Genomic DNA, 22405 nt, shown 5'->3' on the forward strand with positions numbered 1-22405 from the left:
GGTATTTTCCATGTTTTCTCACATTTTTAATTTTACAAATTAAATGAACATAATTATTAAAATCATAATTAAAGTTGTCTGCACTACTTAAATTTTGAAATTGTGCTTCTTTTTCATCATATATACTTATTTCACTCTCAATATATTTCGTTTTCTTCTCATTTTTATTCATCTTTTATTTGTTACGAATTCATACATATACTTTTTAAACATTAAAATATCTTTTCATTTATTTTTATATATATAGCAATATGTAGCAAATAAGAAGTTGACAAAATATCAATGTATTTATATTAATTATATTATGAATTAAAAAATAATTAAAAACTTGTAATTCAAATATAAAAAAAATTAAATGTAATAAAATTTAATAATGTATATTTCTTCATAAATAATGTAAAAATTAAAAGCTTTTTCTATAATAAAAAATAAAATTAAAAAAGATAATTATAAAAATAACAAAAAAAACTAATAAAATTTAAAATATATGAAAAAATAATAGAAACATATCACTTAAAACATTGAAAAGAAAAAGTTTAAATGTTTTCAAAAAAACAAAAAAAAAAAAAAAAATAAAAATAAATTAAAATCATATAAAATATCATAAAAATAAATAAAAAAAAAAATTAAAAAAAAAATATATATATTTATATAAATTCAAATTACCAAATAAAATATTTTTTAATGTAAAAATAGAATCTTTATGAATAATTTTTCGAATAGAAAAATAAAGAAAAATGAATTTTAGAAAACATGAAAATACCGCCGATTTAATAGATAGTATAATAAATAGTGAAAATGGAAAAGTTCAAAAATATGTTTTAGAAAGAAAAAGAAAAGAGAAAGAATTTATAGAAAAAAAAGAAAATATAAAAAAGCAAGCTTTAAAGGCACCAAAACTAAACCAGATGTTTGTTATTAATAAAAACGATGATGATAAATTAATTAGCGAAACAATAGGTCTTAGAACAGTTCATGAATATAAAAAAATAAAGGATGAAATATATAGTAAAAAAAGGAATGAGGATTTAAATGAAAATATTGAAGAAAATAAACATAACAAAAATAGAAAATTTAATTTATCTTTTTGCACAGATGAGGAAAATGATGAAGACGATGAAGAAGAAAAAGAAGAAGAGAAAGAAAAGAAAAAAATTCAAGAATTATGTAACAAGGATAACAATGTTACTGAAAATGTCTTTGAAAATAAAATAAAAAACTGTAAAAATTACTCTGATGAAAATTCGAAAAATAATAAAAGTGATATAGATAATAATAATGATATAAAAAATGAATTAAAACATGATAATAAAGATATAATATATGAAAAAAATAATAATTTCAAAAAAAAAATTATGAAAGATCCAACAGTGAATACTTCTTTTTTAAAAGATAAAGAAAGAGATGAAAAAATAGAATTAAAAAAAAAAGAATTAAGAGAATTATATTTCAAATTAGAAAGTGAACAAAAAGAAAAAATTATAGAAATAACATATTCTTACTATGACGGATGTGGTCATAGAAGAAAAATATCGGTAAAACAAAAAACAACAATAGGTCAATTTATAAATAAATGTGTTGAAAATTTAAAAAATGAATTTATCCAATTGAGATCTGCTTCATGTGAAACTTTAATTTTTGTAAAAGAAGATATTATTCTTCCAAATTATTTAACATTTTATGAATTAATTAAAAATAAAGCTCAAGGAAAAACAGGGCCATTATTTTCTTTTGATGCAATAGAAAATTTATCTGGTATAACGGATATAAGAAAAGAAAAAACAGATGTAAGAAAAAACAAAAAAGGATAAAATAATTATTATAAACTAAAAAACACATTTAATATTATATATATATATATATATATATATATATATATATATATGAATTTTTAATTTTATTTATATTATTATATTAAAAAAATATATAAGAAAAAATTATATAAATATAAATAAAAAACAGTTACATATATCAATGTAATTTTATTTTTTATTTTTTTTTTTCTTTAGACACATGCAGGAAAATTAGTAGAAAAAAAATGGTATGAAAAAAATAAGCACATTTTTCCTGCATCTAAATGGGAACTTTATAAACCATTAAAAACATATACAACCAGCTATAACGATTTATTTAATAATTTTATATAAAGAATTTCTCCTTAATTTTTTTTTAAATATGATAATTATCAATTATTTAAATTGTGCAATTTTTTCTTATTTTTTTTGTATACATCTTTAAGAACAACTAAACCTACGTCTACATAAATATAAATTCAAAACATTAAGTAATCTTTGTATTGTTATTATTTATTTGCAATATTTATTTTCTATTTTAACTCAAAGTATTTTTTTTTTTAATATTTAAAAAAAAAGAAAAACATATATACATTTAATGAAACAGTTTAAATAATATATATATATATATATACTTGGGAATAATCGAAAAAATATATGATTTTTGCCATCCATATTTTTATTTAAATCTCTTAATTTATAAAAAAAAGTGTTAATATTTTTTTGTTCATAATTTTCATCATATTTTATTTTGTTTTTATCAATTTCATTTATTTTATATTTAGATTTAATTCTTTTAGCAATACATTCTCTTACATATACCTAAAAAATGAAAAATATTGATAAATTAACAATAAAACCGTGTTTACTACAAAAATTATATAAAAAGTATTCATAAATAGCATTATCTATTGAAAAAATTGAAATATTTTGAGAAAAGAAGTCGTAATATATATCTATAATATATATTATACAATAATTGTAATATAACATTAGTTGTATAATAATTATAATATTATGTTATTTATATGATAATATTAACTACAAAAAATAGTAAAGTAATAATACACATATAGAAAGAACAAATGAAATAATAGTATTAATAAAAAATATATATTATCTTATTTTTTGTTTATTTTTTTTTTTTTAATTCAAATTATTATTATTTTCTTTCTCTTTTTTTTTTTTTTTTCTTTACATCTTTAAAACATTTAAGATCTTTAACTATGCTTGAAAATATACTTATCATCTCTTTTATAAACTTTTGATTATTTCCTTTGAACATCTTTTTGTAAATATATTGAGACCTAGTAATAAATCTATCAACAGATGTCTTTTGAATTTCTATATAACCTGAAAATATATACATACATACATATATATATATGAAAAGAATATTTTTTTATAAATATGATTTATGTCTTTATTATCCTTTTTTTATTGATGTTAAACCATTTTCAAATAAAAAGTTATATATTTTCATATGTTGATTTTTTGTTTTTAAACGAATTATATGATTTATATTTTTTGTTATGAATAATAGTTGAATTATTGTTTCTGGAATAAAAGGAGATATTAGTACACAATGATCATAAATATAATCTTCATCCTTTTTTGATAAAGTTTTATAAGGCTCCTATAAAAAAAATAAAATAAAATAGCAAAGATAAATGCATTAATAATAATATTATTTTTAAAAAATATTTCTATATATATCATTCATTATTTTATATTTTCCTCTTTTTTTTTTTTTTTCTCTATTTATATTACACTATAATCTTCTTTATATGTAATAGTAGTAGCATCACAACTTTCTAAAAAAACTTCATCATCTTTTTCATGAGCCAATTTGTTTTTACTATTATCAAAATAATATAAATTTATATTCATTTTATTTTTTAAATAATAATAAAAAAAGAAATTATCGGTAGATGAATAATTTATACTTTCTCTGTTTTTTGTATTGGGACAATTTTTCATTTTTATATATTTTAAATAAAGACTAAAATATAAATATACATCTTTTATCATAAAAAATAAGTAATAAACTAAAATGAATGCATATATAAATAATGTAATAAAAGAAAGAGATATTCTTAAAGTTATATTATATGTTATTATTCTAATTTGTTCTAACTGTAAATTAAAAAAAAATAAAAACATAATAAAAAAGCTTTCTATTTTCAAGTTATAATTCTTTATTTTAATAAAAGGATTAATAAATAGAGATATAGAAATAAAAAATAGAAATAAGAAAGATATATAAACAAGGCAACTTAAATGATCAGGTAATTGAATTATAAATAAAAATAAAATATTAATAAATAGTATTTTAAGAATAAAATAATAGCATTTACTTTTATTATATAAAAATGTATAAAATCCATACATGTATTTATATTTATAATAATCTCTAAAATCGTATGTAATTATAAAAATGTAAATAAAAAGAATTATGTAAAACAAAAAACACAAACATGAAAGAATAGGTAGAATCATGAATTTAGTTATTTTAAAGTGAAATTTGTTATAACATACTGTAGTAGTATCATAATAAGATGTATAGTAATTAAATAAACCTATACAAATATAGGAAGACATAAAGATAAAAATAATAATTGAATTGCACATATATAAAGTTAAAAATATAAATTGATAATAAAATATTTGAAAAGATGTTTTTAAAAAGTTTACCGCATCATCATAATAAAAATTTTTTACATTTACATAATTATAAAAAACATAATTAGGTAGAAGTATTGGATATAAAAAGAAATGTTTAATTTTTTGTAGCTTTTCATTCTTTATGTTTTTGTTATAATTATTTAATAAATTATCTTCATTTAGTAAATCGCCTTCATTTTTTCTAAACTTCTTTAATAAGTCAGTTTTTTTTTTTAAGTATAAAAAAGTGAAATTACAAAATAAGGTAAAGCAAATAAAGATAAAAATAATGCAAACAAAAATAAACATTTGTATTGTATTTATTTTAGAATTTGTTTTATTATAGTAGAAACAGTCTATTTTGAAGAAGTTTATGAAATTTAAATGGATAATTTTAATTATATCAAAAAACAAATTATGCATATATATATTAAAAAGATAATGAATTTTTATATTGCCATTATATAATTCTTTATCATTTTTTTTTTCATATAAAGTATAATGCTCTCTTTCATTTTCTGTTAGATCATTTGATAAGCTTATGATAAAAATAAGAGATAAATAAAAGGTAAATTCACGAAAGTAATGTAAAAAATATAATGTTTCTTTTTCATATATATTGAAATGAAAAAAGTAAAGACTAATATTTATACATTTAAATAATATGATAAAAAATACAAATAATATGAAACAATAGATAATAATAATAAATAAAATAACTAATATATGATAACATTTCTTGCATTTAGAATATTTTAAATATATATTTTTAAAATAATTTTCTATGCAATTATTACATAAAAATCCATCATTGTATTCTGAACATTTCCCACAAGTATCCAAGCACACACCTGGGGATTTACAATAAATATAAATATTATTCATAAAAGGATAAATGTTTTTTTTATCTTGTTTTGTTAAGCATCTATCAATATTTTTAAAAAGAAATTCTTTTTTTTTTTTTAAAAATGCTTCTATATCGTCTACATATAATTCATTTAAATTCTTTTCACAATAGAAACTATTATATAAATCAAAACAACTATCACAACTATTACCTATGTAATTTAAATAGTAATTGCTATCACAAAAGCAATCATAAATATATTTTGAAGAAGTCTTGCTATTTATACTAGAAGGAGGACAATTAAAACATGTTTCAGAATTTTTATAACTCGAATATGTATTTTTTTCACAAGGAAAACAATTATTATTCCTAAAATATTCTCCATATTCACAAAAATTAGAACATAAAACATAGTTATGTAAACAAAAAAAAATAGTATAAATAAAAAATGTATACGAAATTTTCATTGTAAAAATTTTACTCGAAATTTATCACAAAAGAAAAAAAAAATAAAGAAACTTATCAATAGAATATTAATATATTTTTTTTTAAGAATACTGTGTAAAGGTTGTAAGAGTTAAATTTCCTTATAAAAAAATGCCATATATACTTTATCAGATAATAAATTATTTAAGGAAATTTTTTTAAAATTTTTCATTTATAATATGCATTCTTTCATTTTTTTTTATTCTTTTATAAAGACGTCAATTTAAGTAAATTTTAAATATTTTATTCATTATTTTTCTATTATTTTTTTTTTTTTCTCCCCTTTTATTTATTTATTTTTTTTTTTTTATATACATATTCCATAATGAAGGAACATTAGAAATACTTTCTTTAAAGTATTTTGCAACAAATTAAAATAAAATAAATTATTAACATATTTTACATTAAATTATTTTTGCATTATCGTTTTTTATATTATTAATTTAAAAAAATGACAAAAATTAAAATTTTTTGAAATCTTTATTTTTTTTGTTCTTTCTATACTGTTTTAAAATTTAAAAAGAATTTTACAAGATAAAATGATAATATAAGAATTCTTCCTAGATATGATTTATACAAATATAAAAGAAAAAATATAATGTAGAAAGAAATTATGTTAAAGTAAAAGTAATAAAATGTAATAGTGATATAAATACGAAATTTTTTTTTTTTATTAAATAACTGTTGTGTTTCTTTATGAAATGAAAAAGAAAGAAAATGATTCTAATATATATATACATATATATATTTTCTTTCTTTTCTTCTTTTTTTCTTTAATTTAAATAATTATTTAAAATTTATCAGAAGATATTATATATTATATGACTTAAAGATGATAAAAAAAAGCACAAATCTTTTATCCTTTGATTATTATTTAATCAACAATGGTAAGTACTCTAAAATATGGGCAACAAATATATTTAAAAAATATATACATTTAGCAAATATTTATTATTCATTTATACATAAAAATAAGAAAATTAATACAAATATTTATAATATGAATTGTGTAGAGTTATATAAATATAGTTGTTTTTTACAAAAAGGAAATATTAATAATGAAAATATTTATAAAAAGATAAACAGAAGAGTAGAAATGATATATAAATTTTTAATTCCATCAAAAATTATATTATTAATTAAATTATATTTAGAAAATGCAAATTTAAATGTGTATCATAATACTTTTAACTGCCTTATAGAAGGAACAATAACAAAGTTGAATGAATTTAATCTAGAAGAAATTGTTAAAATGTATAGTATAATTAGTAAGATGGAAAATAATCAAAATATAACTTATCTTTTTAAATATTTTAATAATCACTTAATTAATAATTACACATTCATTGATGTGAAATCATTTTCAATAATTTTAAATTCTCACGCGAAATTAAAAATTAGAGATATTAAATTAATAAACAAATTTCTAAATATAATACTTGAAAATAAATTGTCTTTTGATATTATAAACTACTCAATTTTTTTCAATTCTTTTTATAAGCTAAGGATAATTGATAACGATTATATAGAAAAAATAGTTAAGGAATTTTTAAATGAGTTAGATGTTTGGAGAAAATGCAGAGAACAGAAAAATTTAGAAAATGATCATTTATCAAGCAAGGAAAAGTTAATAATAAACAAATTCATTAATTATTATCCTCATCATATTTGTAATATTCTATTGTTTTTCACCATTTTTAATATTAATAAAATTTCTAACATTAATAATTCAAAAGAAATAGAGAATGAAATAAATTTCAATGATAATATTTATATAAATTTTTTATTGGAGTTGTTAATTGAAAAAAAAAATTTATTGAGATGTGAAGAGATTTTGATTTTATGTCAAGTTTTAAAATCATTTAAGATAAAAAACGATATTCTAATTGATCACATAGAAAAGGAATTATTAAATTATTTTAATTACATAAAAGAAGAGAAAAAGAATTTCAATAGAAATAATGAAAAATTAAAGAACGTAAACAATATTATTCAATTTAGTGATGGAGCAGTCATAAAGATTCTATTTGATCTTTGCACATTTTACAATGATATAAATATATATAGAAAAAGTGTACAATTTTTTCTACAAAAAAAGAAAAAAGTGGATTTTAATTCATCTTCATTATTATTATATATATATTCAGAAATAAATCATCTTGATTATAAAATGCTTAATTTATTAATTAGTGTTTTAAATAAAAATTATTTGAAAAATTTTCAAATAGAAAACGTTTTTCTCTTAATTAGATCTTTCTATAAATTTTGTTTGAACAATCAACATTACTTCGTATACGACCAAATAAAAGAAAATAATATTCTAGATACAAATAAAAATTCAACAACTAACAATATAAGTAATTCAAATGCAATTCATCCATGCGAGTTAACTACAGTAAATAATTCAAATAATTACGATAATAAAAACTATATATATGAAGATATTCATAAAAATAACATAATGGATAATAAGGAGACACATTGTTCCAACGAAGATTATTTCACTGAGGCTTCTAATGATATAGATGATATATTTTATAAAATTCATAAGTTATCTAATAATATTTTTACTAAGTTAGAAGAAGAATTATTAGAAAAAAAAATAGAATTGAATGAATCTAACATAAGCCAACTGTGTAAGATATTATATTACTCTGTTTTTTTAAGGAAATTTGCATTTCTTAATAATGTAATTAATTTATTCATAAATAAAGAAGATATAAATGGATTTAAAAATATTTTAAATATTTTGTATTCCTATAGTTATATTAAAAATAATTTATATTTCAATTTTCATGAGATAAATCTTATAAAAGTAAATAAAAATTGTTCAAAAGAATGTGATACTGTATTAAAAAATTATAATTTTATTATAAACAAAAGAGGTTATATCAATGAATTAAAAAATATGATATATTTTATTTTTATTCAATGTAAATTGAATGATTATAATTATGTTAATGTAGACATTATAAGTATATTACTTAACTCTTTTTTTTTAAATATACATTTATTATCTATTTTACTTAATAGTCTTATTTGCAAAGAATTAAGTATTTTAATTAATTTTGCTAAAGATAATGGAAAAGAAAAATTGTCAAAAATATGTAGTAAGGACATTTGTGATGATTTAAAAAATGACACTTTTTTAATAATTAAAAATATAGACAATTTTCATTATATGAAATTATATAATAAAATTTTCATGCACATAAATAAACATATTTTGAAATGCCAAAACATTTATGATATAACAAGAATTTTTAATTCATCATTTATTCTTTTAAGTTATATAGAAAAATGTAGAAGTGAAAACAAATTAGACGATGATGTTTTACAAGGAGAAAAACATATTCATTCTATATTGAAAAAAATAGAAAAAAATTTGACAGAAAATTATAGTTTATATAATAAAGAATTTATTATATTATTATCAGCTATTTCTATATACAGCAATAATTATTTTTATATCCCTTTTTCATTTTTTTTTGAATATTTTAATTTGTATGTATTTAAAAATTTCATTTCTTATTTAATATTATTAAGTAATGATGAAGAAATTAAATATATTTCTAATAGTATCTTTTCTTTGACTAATTATTATTCAAATTGTAATAAATATAATAAAAAACAAGATATTGAAGATTTTTATACATTTCATATATCACAAATTATAAACAGTGTTAAAAATAATAACAACTTAAATTCCTTTAAAATAAACAATATAATGAATATATATAAATTGATGGTAAATAATAACAACATTTTAAATAATACTTTTTTTAAAAAGATTAAGGATCTATACATATATTCATTGGAAATTAATTCTATTTTATTAAATAATCTTTCATTAAATGAATTAAACAATTTATGTTTGTTACTTGTAAAAAAAAAAGAACCAAATACATTTTTATTTAAATATACTTTAAAAAAGAATTATGAATATGTCAATTTAAAAAATGAAATATTAAGTTATGATTATATTATTAATTTATTGAATATATATATAAATTTTAAAAAATATAATTTTTCGATAAATGATCAAATGATAATTAACATAATATTAAAGAACATTGATAATTTTCAAACATTACATGAAATTAATACACTTTTACAAAACATCTATTTAATTAAAACTATAAATGTTTATAATAATCTAATAAGGGAATTATGTTATCATATTAAAAAAATATACATGAATTATTTTTTAAATAACGAAACAATTAATTTAAATAAAGTTGTGTATTTGTTGTATTTATTAAATAATTATGATAATTCTGAAATTTTTTATAATATGTTTCAAATATTTTTTGTGAAATTCTTTAAATTAAGCAAAATTATTGTTTATCAAAAGAAGAAATATAATTTTGTAAATAGTTTAACAAATACCTTCTTCATGGCTAAGAATATTTATTCTCTCAATGAAAATGTAAATATAAATTTAGATAAAGATTTAAAAAAAAATAATTTAAATGATGAATATATAATATATTTAAATGATAATCTGCTTGTAAATAACATAATAACTGATATAAATGAACCCAATAATGCAATGAAAAAAAATAAAATAGATATGGCAATATCAGAATCTACAAGTAAACTTGAATGTATAGATTATAGCAAGGTAAAAGAATCATTAATAAATTATGATAATAATAAATATATATATCATAGTAGCAACGAAATAGATGAGATAAAAGATAAAGAGCATATGTTATATATTAATGATTATACATTTATTATTTTGTTTTTATTATTAGACATAATTAGAAACGAAAAAAGAATTGAAAGTATAGAGATTTGCAGCTTTATTTTTAAAGTATTTAAAAATTATATATATTTCTTAAATAAAGAAGTAATAATTGAATGCTTATATATTTACTTCTTTTCGCAAATTAACAATGAATTATCACAGGAATATAATAAAGTCAAACTAAAGAATTTTAATGATGATCAAATTCATTATGTATTAAATATATTAATAACTTTCACACATAATTTAGAAATATATTCAATTTTAAAGTTGTCCTTTATTTATATTAACTTATTTTTTTTTTCTCAAAAAAATTATCAAGTAAAGGAAAATATTAAAATTCTTTTTGAGCATATTAACAGAAAAAAAGATTTAATAGAAAAAAATAATATATTATATGACCAACTGAAGAAATATGAAAATATTTCAAATCATTAGACAGAAAAATTAAACCATATTCAAAAAAAAAAAATGTTAAGAAAATTTGCTAGTAGATATATATAAATAAAATAATATCTATGAAGCACATTAAATAATATAACTATTTTTTTTTTTTTCAATTAAAGATTTCTATTATAATAGTATATTATACATTAAACTTTTTTTTTTTTTTTTTATCATATTACTTTAATGGAATTATGAAATTTTAAATAAATGAATAAAAATAAATTATTAATAATACTAGAAGAGAAAAAAAAGTTTATTTAAAGTTTATCCTTTAATAATACTTCAAGTTTTCTTTAATTTTGATATAACTATTAGTGATAATAAATGCAAAATCAAAAAGAAAATAAATACAAGAGTACAAACATTTTTTGAATCTTCTATGTTATAGTAACTTATTATCACTAAAGAAAAAGAAAAAAAAAAAATAATAAAATGAAATAAAATCACATATAAAATAAGCTATTTATAAAATAGTAAAAGATAATTGTTTAAAAAAATTACAATATTCAAAGTAACATGAAGCAAAAGAACTAAAATCCAAAATACTAGAATAGAAAGAGCACATTATGTTATGTATATTTTTTATATAAGCCTACAAATAATAAAAAAAAAAATTTGAGATGAACCTAAAGAAAATACACTGAAAATTAGTTGATAATGGAATAATTATCAATCAAAAATAAAATTATTAAAAATTAATTATTATTTTAGCAAATTTTATAAATATAATTTAATTATTATAATAAATAAAAATATACATAAAACGAATTATTTTATATAAAAAAAAGGAAAAGATAAGTGACTAGAAATTTATGATAATAAATTATTCCAAAATACATTTAAAAGTAAAATGGTATGCTTATTCCTTTAATTGTGTGAGAAACTTATAAAAAAAATATATAATCAAAAGATATGAAAAATATTACCTTCGTAACTAGAATAAAAATAGGCATATAAAAAAAAGTTTTATGAAGAGATTTTAAAGCAGTTTCCAAAAACTAAAGAAAAAAAAAAATTTATATAAAATTATATTATAATTATTTTCTTTTTTTCTTTTTTTTATAATTATAAAAAAGAAGGAAACATATTGATATTACTAATAATCCAATTTGATTATATCCGTTATGTAAAAACAAAAAACGTAATGTCATCAATAATATATTAATAATTGAACTTAGAAAAATAGATGAAGAATATGATTCCTCATTAAAATAACTAATATAAAGATACAAACCTATTAGATCAGTTATGTGATTTACTAAACTTAGATAGCAGTATAAGTGCAAACCTATTGTTATATTTTTAATTTTATAATTTAAAAATATTCTTTCAAATGTTGGAATAATTAATAATAAGCAAATATAAAAAATATTCGAAAAATTCAAATTGTTTAATAATAATTTAAATGGGTAATTTATTATAATTTTCTTTTTGTTGCTTTTATTGTTATATTTATATATATTATATCCATTTTTATATAGTTTATTATTATTAATATTTATTATTATTTTTTTTTTTTCATTCATATATTCCATTTCTTCGCCAATTATATTATTATTTTTAATATTTGAACTGTCTTTATCTGAATAATATTTTAATTTGTTTATTTCACATAAGTTTCTTATATTTTTTATAATAGGTATTTTTATTAGATAATTTTGTTTTTCTTTAATAGCATGTTTATTTTCTTCATCATATTTTACATTTTGTAGAGTAAGTAATGTGTAATTATAATTTGCATTGTCTTCTTTAAAAATATTTTTTTTTATTTTTGGAAATAAATTAAATAAATTAAAAATATGGGAGATATATTTTAACTTAAGAAAAATTAGTTGTATATATCTTGATTTCTTTTTTTCTGTATTATCATTTACAAACCTATTCATAACAAAATTCTCATGATAGATAGCTTTTTTCGGAGAACAAATATTATCTCTGTCTTTATTTATATGCTTTATTATTTTTTTATTTATTGAATAATTGCAATTTGATTCTCCATTTTTACTGACGTTTAATTCATCCTTGTCTATAATTATTTTAAAGGGATCATTCTTAGTAGAGTTTAGTAATTTACTGTAAGATATATCACCTTTTTTATTATTATAATGATTAAAATTTATAAATTTTTTATCATAGTAAGATTTAAAAATATTATTTTTGTTTTTTAGAAATATGATTGAAAGAATAAAAATAGATAATACTTTTATAAAGGTATTTATAATCATAATATTTACTTGTTTAAATGAAAAAATAAAAATATGATAAATGAAATATATAAATATAGTTGATACACTTAATACCATTTTGCTAATAACCTGTAGAATATAAATAGAATTTATAGTAATTTCTTTTTTATATATATTTGTAAATTTTCCGCATAAAAAAAATATATTATCTGAAATAACATCTGTTACACTTTCTAGTAAAGAATATAAAAAACAAAAAAAAAAAATTTTTTCTTTTTTTGTTATAATATTATTAGAAATGAGAATTAAGATAAATGAGTTGAAAATTTGGATAATTATACATGATAATATAAGTATATTTAATTTTAAATTATAATACTCTGCATTAATTTTATTATTTATCATTTTTCTTATGTTATATGAATTGCTACTTTTTTCATTGTGAAAACTTTTAAATTTATTATAATAATAATATTTATTGTCTGGAATTGAAAAATTACTTTCTATTAATTCGTTGCTATATTCAAATAAATATTCTATACTTAAATTTCCTATTAAGCTTTTAAATAAATTTTTTAAGCGTGTGTTATTTTTGTTTTCTTTATCTTTTAAATCATCAAAAATAATATCATTATTAGATTTATATTTAAATATTTCATCAATCGAATGTAAATTGTTTGTTAAAAAATTATTATCACATATATTATTTTTCTCAATAATCTTACAATACTCGAAATGTGCATGCTTACATAAGTCATTTTTATTATTTTCAAAACATTTCTCATAAATATACATATTCCCACATATCTTAGAACTCTCATTATTTAAAATGGAATTATTTTTTCTTAAATTGTTGTGATAATTAAAAAAGTAGTTTTCTCCTTTTTTTATCTTCTTATCTTGTTTTTCCACATTATTACTTTTTTTGTTGAATTCAGATGATGAACTGAAATTTTCAATCTTTCTATTATTATTATCTTTTAAAATATCATTAAAACAAAATGAATTACTAAATATTTTCATATTAGTTTTTCTACTGAAATTATCATGATTAGCATTATAAGTTTCACTTGTAATATTATCGTCAATAGCATTATAACTACATATGCTGTAATTATTCTTATTATTACGTAAGTTACCCAATTTAATATTCTTGATTTTAATAGTATTTCCTTTTCTTAAAATATTGAAAAAGACTTTTTTTTCATCATTTAAATTTCTTTTTTTTCTTTTAGTAAATATGTTAATTCTTTCTTTTAATATATTATAATAAAGTTTTTTATTAAAAACATCATATTTCTTACTTCTATTTAATAAATTATCTTTTATATGATTATTTTTGCATCGTACTTCTTTTATTCTTCCCTTTTTATATATTATTCTGTGAATTAATGTTTTCTTGGCATTTTTATTTTTTGTATAATATTCTAATCTTTTTTTATAAATAAGAGACTTCTTTTTTCTCAATTTATATTTTTTATATTTGTATATAGAGATATTAGAAGTATCATTTATGTATACACAATTTAACTTTTTTTTTTTATCTGTTTTATCTTGTTTAATCCCTTTTTTATGACTAAAGTTTTCATTCACTTTATAAATTGGATTTTCATAAGATACTGAGGAATAATAAGGTTTTTTAAAATCATTATTAATTTTTCTAAAGTAGAAATGCATATATATATAGTATGCAATATAGTCAAAAAAAAGTGTGTAAACGCATTTTAAGCAAATAGGCAAGTATACAACTACAAATAATTTTGTGTTTAAAAACTTGTCACTATTCCTGTTATTAAAATTAAAAATATTAGTAAAATAATAAAATAAATTTTTTTCTTTTTTTGACTTTTCCAAATTCTCATATTTACTTAATAAATAAGTAAAGAAATGAGATATAGTAATTTCAGCATAAGTATAAGTTATTCTTAAAAAAAAAATATATAAAAAAATTATATGGTAAATATAACAATTATTGATACAATAAAAATAATTAAAAAAATTTAGCAATTTTTCTTTTATCATTTTTATAATCTTTAAATTTAAATTATTTGTTTATTTTTCCTTATTATAATAAACCATATAGAACAAAAAACTTTTATAACTTCAAAGATAAAAAATTGTCTTAAATATTAAGGAAATGACAATATTAAAATATTTGAGTTCAAAACAAAAAAAAAATTATATTTTAAATATATTAATAAACTTACACTATATTTTATTTTAGACAATAATAGAATATAATATATATTCATATATATAAATACATATTATAAAATTCATTAAAATAAGTAACAAAAAATGAAAATTCAAAAGAAAAAAAAGGTTTGATAAAAAGAATTAAAGAATGTTACAAACATAAGTTAATTAAAATATAAAAATCAAAGAATGTTACAAAAATAAGTCAAATAAAACATAAAAGTGCGAAATGTATGTGCAAAAAAAAAAAAAAAAAAATGTAACATAATAATTGCAAAAAAAATGAACAGGTAAAAGATAAACTTACAAGGTATTTTAACAGAAAAGAGAAAAAAAAAAATTGAATAAAACAAATGATATGTCGATTATTTGGAAAACGTTAATTTTAATGTGAATAAATATTACACAAACTACTAATTTATTTAGATATTATAATAATAAAATAAAGAAATTAATTCGCTTTACGAAAATTTAAATTTTAAAAATGGTATCATTAGAAACCCGTTATATCATTTTAATTAAAAAAAAATTCTTTTTAATTACTACTAATATATACAACTTTAATTTTTTAAAAAAAAGTTTATTCATAATTGTAAATGAGAATAGCATATTCAATTTTTTTTTTTTTTTTTTAATCTAGTTAAACTATATATGAATATTTTGGAAATTCCTTTTTTTCCTTTTAAGTTCCTTATGATGAAAAATTAAATAGTATTTTTATATTAAGAATATTATAATACAAACATTTTAATTTTTTTTTTTAATTTTTTTTTCTTGAAGTCTCAAAATATAAATTAATATTCATGAATTATATTTTTAATATCATTGCATCTTAAAATAACTACTCATTTACACATGAAATGGTGTGTTTTTCATATTTATATTAGTAAATAAGATAATTTAAAAAAAGACTTTTGTAATTTTTTTATCTAAGGTAATTTCTTTTTTAGAATTGTTACATATTTTGTAAAATATATGTAATGGGAAAAAAAAAAAAAATATAACAATAAAAAATTAAATGAAAGTGACGATAAAAAAAAAAAAAAAATATTCTTAGATAATATGAGTAAATTTTTAATACTCTAATTTATAAAAAAAAATTTTATTATTTTTTTTTATTTTGCAGGATATTTTATATTATAATAAATTATAACAAAAATGTAAAAAAAAAAAAAAAAAATAAAATAAAATAAAAAAGTACTTTTTCTCATATTTATAAATGTATCTTTCTCTTTAATATTTTTTTTTATTTATTGTTTTTTTTTTTTTTTTTATTTCCCAGTTGTATTTTTAACAAAAAAGAACAGATAATTAATGATTTGTTTATTAGGGGAATAATTTGTATTTAATTTTTTTTTCTTTTTCCTTTATAGACTTCTATAATTTTATGTATGCAAAAATTGATTAAAATAATATGTAATTTTATAGTAATATAAATTTATTCTTTTTATAAATACGTAGTTTTTTTTTTTTTTTTTTTTGAATTAATAAAGAAAAAAAAAAAAAAAATCACAATATAAATAAAACAAAAAATAAATAAAAGTAATATTATTATTATTGAATTTTTATTAATTTTATCTACACATATACATGTGTAATCATATTACTGTCTTAATAATATAACATAAAAATGAATATATTTTTCAAAGTTTTATTAATTATTATTATAAAGATACCAATTTATTTAGGAAGAAATTTCAATAATGGAAATAAATATTATATTCAAAGTACACCTTTAAATGCAGAATATAAAAACTCATTTTCAAATATAAAAAAAATTAAATCAAATCAAGGATTTGAAAATAAGAATAATTTAAATAAGACACTTTTTCTTTATAATTATAAACCAAAATATGGAAAGATTAAAAACATAAGGAGAGATAGTTTGAAAATTATAAATGCTCATAAAATTAATTTGAAGAAAGATAATAACTTATTTAATAAAATAAGAGATAATTTAAATTTTATGTTATTTAATTCAATTAAGGATGATATAACAAGTTTTGAAGATGATATTGGTGACAATGGAATTATTGATGATATATCATCATCAGACGATAATTCCTCTAACACTCCAAATGAAAAAGAAGACTCCAATACAAAAACATCAGAAAATAATAATACGAATTTAAGTATGACTGAAAAAAAAAAGTGTTCTTTTTTAAATAAAGTAGTAGAAGGAGGAAAGACAATTTCATTATTAAGCTTATGGTATGTTTGTAATATTTTTTATAATATTGAAAATAAAAAGGCACTGAATATTTTAAATCTTCCAATTACAATTGCTATAACTCAAATATTTGTAGGATTACCTATATTTTTAATACCATGGTTATTAAAAATAAGAAAAAGACCTGAATTATTTTATGATGAAGAGGAAATGAAAAATATAAACATTAGTGATAGAAATGCTATAGTAAAAGTTCTTCAGAAATATAAATTATTCTTAAAAAAATATAAGAGTATAATAAAACAAAGTATATATCATGGATACGTTCATTTATTATCTGTTATAGCAATGGGCGCAGGTGCAATTAGTTTTGTTCATATAGTTAAATCATTGGAACCTTTATTTGCAGCAGTTTTTTCATTTTTCTTAATGAATAATAAAATGTCATTTTATACTTATTCGTCCTTAATACCAATTGTATTTGGTGTTTCCTTAGCATCAATAAAAGAATTATCTTTTACTTATAAAGCTTTGTATTCAACATTAGCTGCAAATATATTTTCAACATTGAGAGCTATAGAAGCTAAGACAATGATGGGAAAAAATCTTCAAAAACTAGGAAAGAATTTAACACCAGGAAATATATTTGCATTGTTAACAATTTTTTCTGCAGTATTCTTAACACCTGCTTTATTCCTAGATGCATTCAAATGGAAAGATGCTTTTCGTTATTTAATGAACAATAATGCTAATGTAAAAATATTAACAAGACATGTTTTAATGTCAGGTCTATGGTTCTACTTATACAATGAATTATCATTTATGGCTCTTCATCGATTAAATCATATTTCTCATGCTGTTGCAAGTACAGTTAAAAGAGTTTTCTTAATATTAACTAGCTATTTTATATTTGGAACTAAATTTTCTTTTATGGGTGGACTTGGATCTTCTATAGCTGTTACAGGAACATTCTTATATTCACTAGCAAAACAAAAATTTGGTTAATTTTTTTTTAAAATTTTTTATGAGTATTGCAATGTTGCAACTTTTTTTTTTTTTCTAAATAAATTAGAAATAATAGGAAAAAAATAATTATATATTTTTATATCCTTGTTTTTGTTTTTAAAAAAAATAAAATAAAATGTATTAAAAATATTGTAAAAGTGGATATTCTTTATATTTATATATATGTACATTCATACGTATTAATATATAACTATTTATATATATATATATTTAATTATATTTATTTTAGTGTATTTTTTAAATATTTTTATGTTAAGGCTACATAAATAATTCTATAATATTTTTGTCTAATTTTATTTTTAAAAAAGAAATTATACATTTTAAATTTATAATGTATTCCAATTTCTAACTTTTTAATTTTTTCAATGTAATTTTTTTTTTCTTTTTTATTTGAATTAATAAATAATTTGCATATTTTTTTTTTTTTTTTCACCTTAAAAATTCAAAAAAATTTATTCTTACGTGTTGAATTACTATTTTATTATTATTTATTTATTTAATTTTTTTTTTTTAATACCACATTTACATTAAATATTATTTATAAAAACATGCGTGAACTTGCATAGAGATTAAAAAGTAATAAAGCTATTTTATTTTATTTTTAATAAATATTATTTAAAATTATTTCATAAATTAGTAGTTGTAAAAAAATAATATATATTTTACCATATTTAAGAAAATAAAGTTAGTACTTATGAGAAAGAGCTATAAAGAGAAATGCTATAAAAAAAAAAAAATGAAAGCTGTGTTACCAATAAAAATTTCAGTATTAATAGTAATACTGTAAATAGATGAAATTTGTTATTAGAAGATACTGATTTCTTTGGAATTTCCTTTTTTATTTTATATTTTCCCCTTTATGAATATACTTAATATGGAATGTATTTATTAAAAGAATTTTTTTTTTATAAAATAGTTAAAGACAACTTTCCTATAATTATTATTTTATTTTTTGAATAGTTAATTTAAAAAGTATATATATTTTGGAGTGGACAAAAATATTTACAAAAATAATATAACTTTAAAACAAAAAAAAAAAAAAAAAAAAAACTAAAGTAAAATTATAAAAAGTATAAGAGTAGTTGTTAAGATACCAATTATTACATACAAAAAATAATTACTTGTATTACTAGTAACTCTTGTAAAAATATTTCGATTTCTATTTAGTAAGTTATTTGTTTCATCTATATCTTTGTCTATATCATCTAATAGTTCATTATGTACATTTAGTTCATTATTTATGTTGTAACTAATATTTTTTAAATTATGTGTTGTTCCTTCAAGGAAGTTTAATTGTTCATCTTGCAATTTTATTAAGCTTTGTTGTTTTAGTAGTAGCTCTTCCTTATTTAAATCATTTATATATAGATCATTTTCATTATCAAAATCATTTATATTATCCATATTTATACTAAGTGAAACATCCTAAAAAAAAAAAAAGGAAATATATATATATATAAGTATATTCATATATTTATTTATTCATAATATATTTTAGTTTTTCTTCTTACTTCCTTATTTGTTGATGTAAAATCTTCATATAATGTAGATATTTCTTTTTTAAGTTTTTCTAATGTACACATTTTATTTTTATATTTGGTTATATTCCGTTGATATATTTTGTCATTCTTTATATAGTCATTATTTAATTGATGAGTTAGAAATTTTATGTTTTGATTAAATTCAGTTATTTTCCCTCTTAAAATTGCTCTATTTTTAGCCTTTTTCTTTTCTTTTTCATTTTGTCTTAAAATTTTTTTTATTTCTTTTCCATTTTCTAAGGCTTTTTGATAATCTTTTTCCCATAAATCCATTTCCCCTTTTCTCTACACACACACACATATATATATATATAAATTTAATGAGTGAAATTTTAATAAAAGTATACCCTTTATATATTAATAAGCATTGTATATTATTTACAAGTATGAAATTTAATTATAAAAACTTCGTTTTTCAAAGGGAATAAAAAAGAAAAAAGGTACATTAAGAAAAATTATAAATATAATTCATTAAAAAAAAATACTAACAACAAAAATATCACAAAAGAAAACTTTAAATAAAATATTTTAATAGCACTTAAAACAAAAATTATCTTATTTTTTTCTTTTATCATATAATTATATATATAAAGGTAAAATATATTTTAACAAAAAATTAAATAATACAAAAATAACTCTAAAAATTCACTTCTCTATATTTTAAATAATATTTAACACTATATCAAAAGCATTACTTTATGATTCTTAAAATTATAACTTAGAAATATCTAAATAATATATCCACACTTATTAAATAAAAATAATTCTACAACTATTTATAAAATATATTATAAATGAATGTATACTTTATCTTAATAATGATAAAAATATATTTATATATGCAATCTTAAAAAAAATAAAATAAATAAAATAAAAGAACATAAATTAATGAATGGTATTGTTTTGTATAATACAATATAATTAAAAATACATTAATCGGGCGTTATATATGGATTTGATTTTTAAAACAAAAAAATAAAATATATAAATTTAATGCAAAGATACTATAAAAAAAAAAAAAATCGTCTTTTTTTCTCTATAACATTTCAATATGTTTCACTTATGAGAGTTGTGTTTGAATTAATAATTAGTATTAAAAAAAAAAAAATCTATGAAAAAATTGAAATTAGTTTCAAATTTATTTAATAACTTTTATCAATTAAAAACATTGTATTTTTATAAATTTAGAATTTACTTTTATAGTTCATTTATTTTATTTTATATTTTCTTTTTTTTTTTTTTTTTTTGGTTAAAACACACATGCTATGAAAAGATAATTTTATTTTTTATATTTTTTTATTTATTATTATTTTACTTTGATAATTAATTGTTTCATTTGTTAAAAGATCATCTTTTTTATTTCGTTGTTTTCTTTTTTGGAAAATAAAATTAATTCAATGCTATTTTTTTTTTTTTTTCATAATTTATGAATTTTTAATGCATATTATATATATATATATATATATTTTTTTTTTTTATAATTACATACTTTTACATATAAACAGACACAAACTTATTATTATTGAGGAATAATGAAATTTATTCTAATGCTTAAAAACAAAGAAATTTTATGACTTATTAAAAAAAAGATAAATATATTTATTTTGTATTTAATAATTAGTTTTTTTTTTTTTTTATTTAAATTATTTCAATAATTTATAATTGTTTTTAAGGTTATTTTAATTATCCTTGCAGAAACAAAAAATTACTATACATTGTTTATTATTTATCTTGTTTATATATATACTTTTTTTTTTTTTTATATCAAAGAATATATTAATATTTTTTTATTTAATTAAAAAAGTAAAAATAAAAACAAAAATGAACAAAAATAAGCAAAGAAGTAAAAAAAGATTACCAAAAGGAAGAGAAAGATATATTCCAACTCAGGAAGAAGTAGAAAGAAGAAATGCGGAAATTTCTAGGAAACAATATGAGGAAGAATCAGAAGATTCAGAAAGTGAAAAAGAAGATCAAGAAAATAAAAAGGAAAATCCAGAGAATAAAAAAGTGATAGACAACAAAAATGATATTAAAGATAGTGAGAAATCTCCTTTAAATGAATAAGAATATAAGGTTGGAGAATACCACATATATTCATAAATATATATATATATATATATATAGAATTTATTAATATCTTTACGAAAGCGAATTCTATAAGTTTTTGTTTTAAAAGTTAGAACTAAATTTGTTCTATTGAAAAAAAAGTTAAAGTTTTTATTTTTTGTTTTATATATATCATTTTATATTTTACTAATATAAAGAAAAAACTGAATGGAAAGCTTTTGTACTT

The 22405-nt window shown here is 16.9% G+C and overlaps 8 protein-coding genes across 8 annotated transcripts; 4 read left to right on the forward strand and 4 right to left on the reverse strand.

Moving 5' to 3' along the window:
- Nucleotides 1-36: 36 nt before the first annotated feature.
- On the reverse strand, nt 37-172 carry PRELSG_1001000 (conserved Plasmodium protein, unknown function; the record flags this gene model as incomplete). Its single annotated transcript, XM_028676921.1, has 1 exon — nt 37-172. A coding segment is annotated over one exon (136 nt), but the record flags the coding sequence as incomplete, so codon positions are not given.
- A 565-nt stretch (nt 173-737) lies between these two features.
- Nucleotides 738-2147, forward strand: PRELSG_1001100 (XAP-5 DNA binding protein, putative; the record flags this gene model as incomplete). The annotated part of the gene is made up of 2 exons (XM_028676922.1): nt 738-1787; nt 2010-2147. 2 exons carry the CDS (start codon nt 738-740, stop codon nt 2145-2147), a joined length of 1188 nt encoding a protein of 395 aa, XP_028533363.1.
- Nucleotides 2148-2185: 38 nt separating this feature from the next.
- PRELSG_1001200 (conserved Plasmodium membrane protein, unknown function) lies at nt 2186-5771 on the reverse strand (the record flags this gene model as incomplete). Its single annotated transcript, XM_028676924.1, has 5 exons — nt 2186-2250; nt 2429-2615; nt 2992-3146; nt 3246-3429; nt 3564-5771. The coding sequence occupies 5 exons, from the start codon at nt 5769-5771 to the stop codon at nt 2186-2188; spliced, it is 2799 nt and encodes a 932-aa protein (XP_028533364.1).
- Nucleotides 5772-6622: 851 nt separating this feature from the next.
- PRELSG_1001300 (conserved Plasmodium protein, unknown function) lies at nt 6623-10981 on the forward strand (the record flags this gene model as incomplete). Its single annotated transcript, XM_028676925.1, has 1 exon — nt 6623-10981. The coding sequence occupies one exon, from the start codon at nt 6623-6625 to the stop codon at nt 10979-10981; it is 4359 nt and encodes a 1452-aa protein (XP_028533365.1).
- A 291-nt stretch (nt 10982-11272) lies between these two features.
- Nucleotides 11273-15198, reverse strand: PRELSG_1001400 (conserved Plasmodium membrane protein, unknown function; the record flags this gene model as incomplete). Its single annotated transcript, XM_028676926.1, has 4 exons — nt 11273-11391; nt 11492-11582; nt 11917-11988; nt 12088-15198. The coding sequence occupies 4 exons, from the start codon at nt 15196-15198 to the stop codon at nt 11273-11275; spliced, it is 3393 nt and encodes a 1130-aa protein (XP_028533366.1).
- A 1804-nt stretch (nt 15199-17002) lies between these two features.
- Nucleotides 17003-18547, forward strand: PPT (phosphoenolpyruvate/phosphate translocator, putative; the record flags this gene model as incomplete). Its single annotated transcript, XM_028676927.1, has 1 exon — nt 17003-18547. One exon carries the CDS (start codon nt 17003-17005, stop codon nt 18545-18547), a length of 1545 nt encoding a protein of 514 aa, XP_028533367.1.
- Nucleotides 18548-19618: 1071 nt separating this feature from the next.
- SYN6 (SNARE protein, putative) lies at nt 19619-20382 on the reverse strand (the record flags this gene model as incomplete). Its single annotated transcript, XM_028676928.1, has 2 exons — nt 19619-19993; nt 20080-20382. 2 exons carry the CDS (start codon nt 20380-20382, stop codon nt 19619-19621), a joined length of 678 nt encoding a protein of 225 aa, XP_028533368.1.
- A 1548-nt stretch (nt 20383-21930) lies between these two features.
- Nucleotides 21931-22176, forward strand: PRELSG_1001700 (conserved Plasmodium protein, unknown function; the record flags this gene model as incomplete). The annotated part of the gene is made up of 1 exon (XM_028676929.1): nt 21931-22176. One exon carries the CDS (start codon nt 21931-21933, stop codon nt 22174-22176), a length of 246 nt encoding a protein of 81 aa, XP_028533369.1.
- Between the last annotated feature and the right edge of the window lie 229 nt (nt 22177-22405).

This window comes from Plasmodium relictum, assembly GCF_900005765.1.
Source record: "Plasmodium relictum strain SGS1 genome assembly, chromosome: 10".
In the NCBI taxonomy this organism is placed as follows: domain Eukaryota; phylum Apicomplexa; class Aconoidasida; order Haemosporida; family Plasmodiidae; genus Plasmodium; species Plasmodium relictum.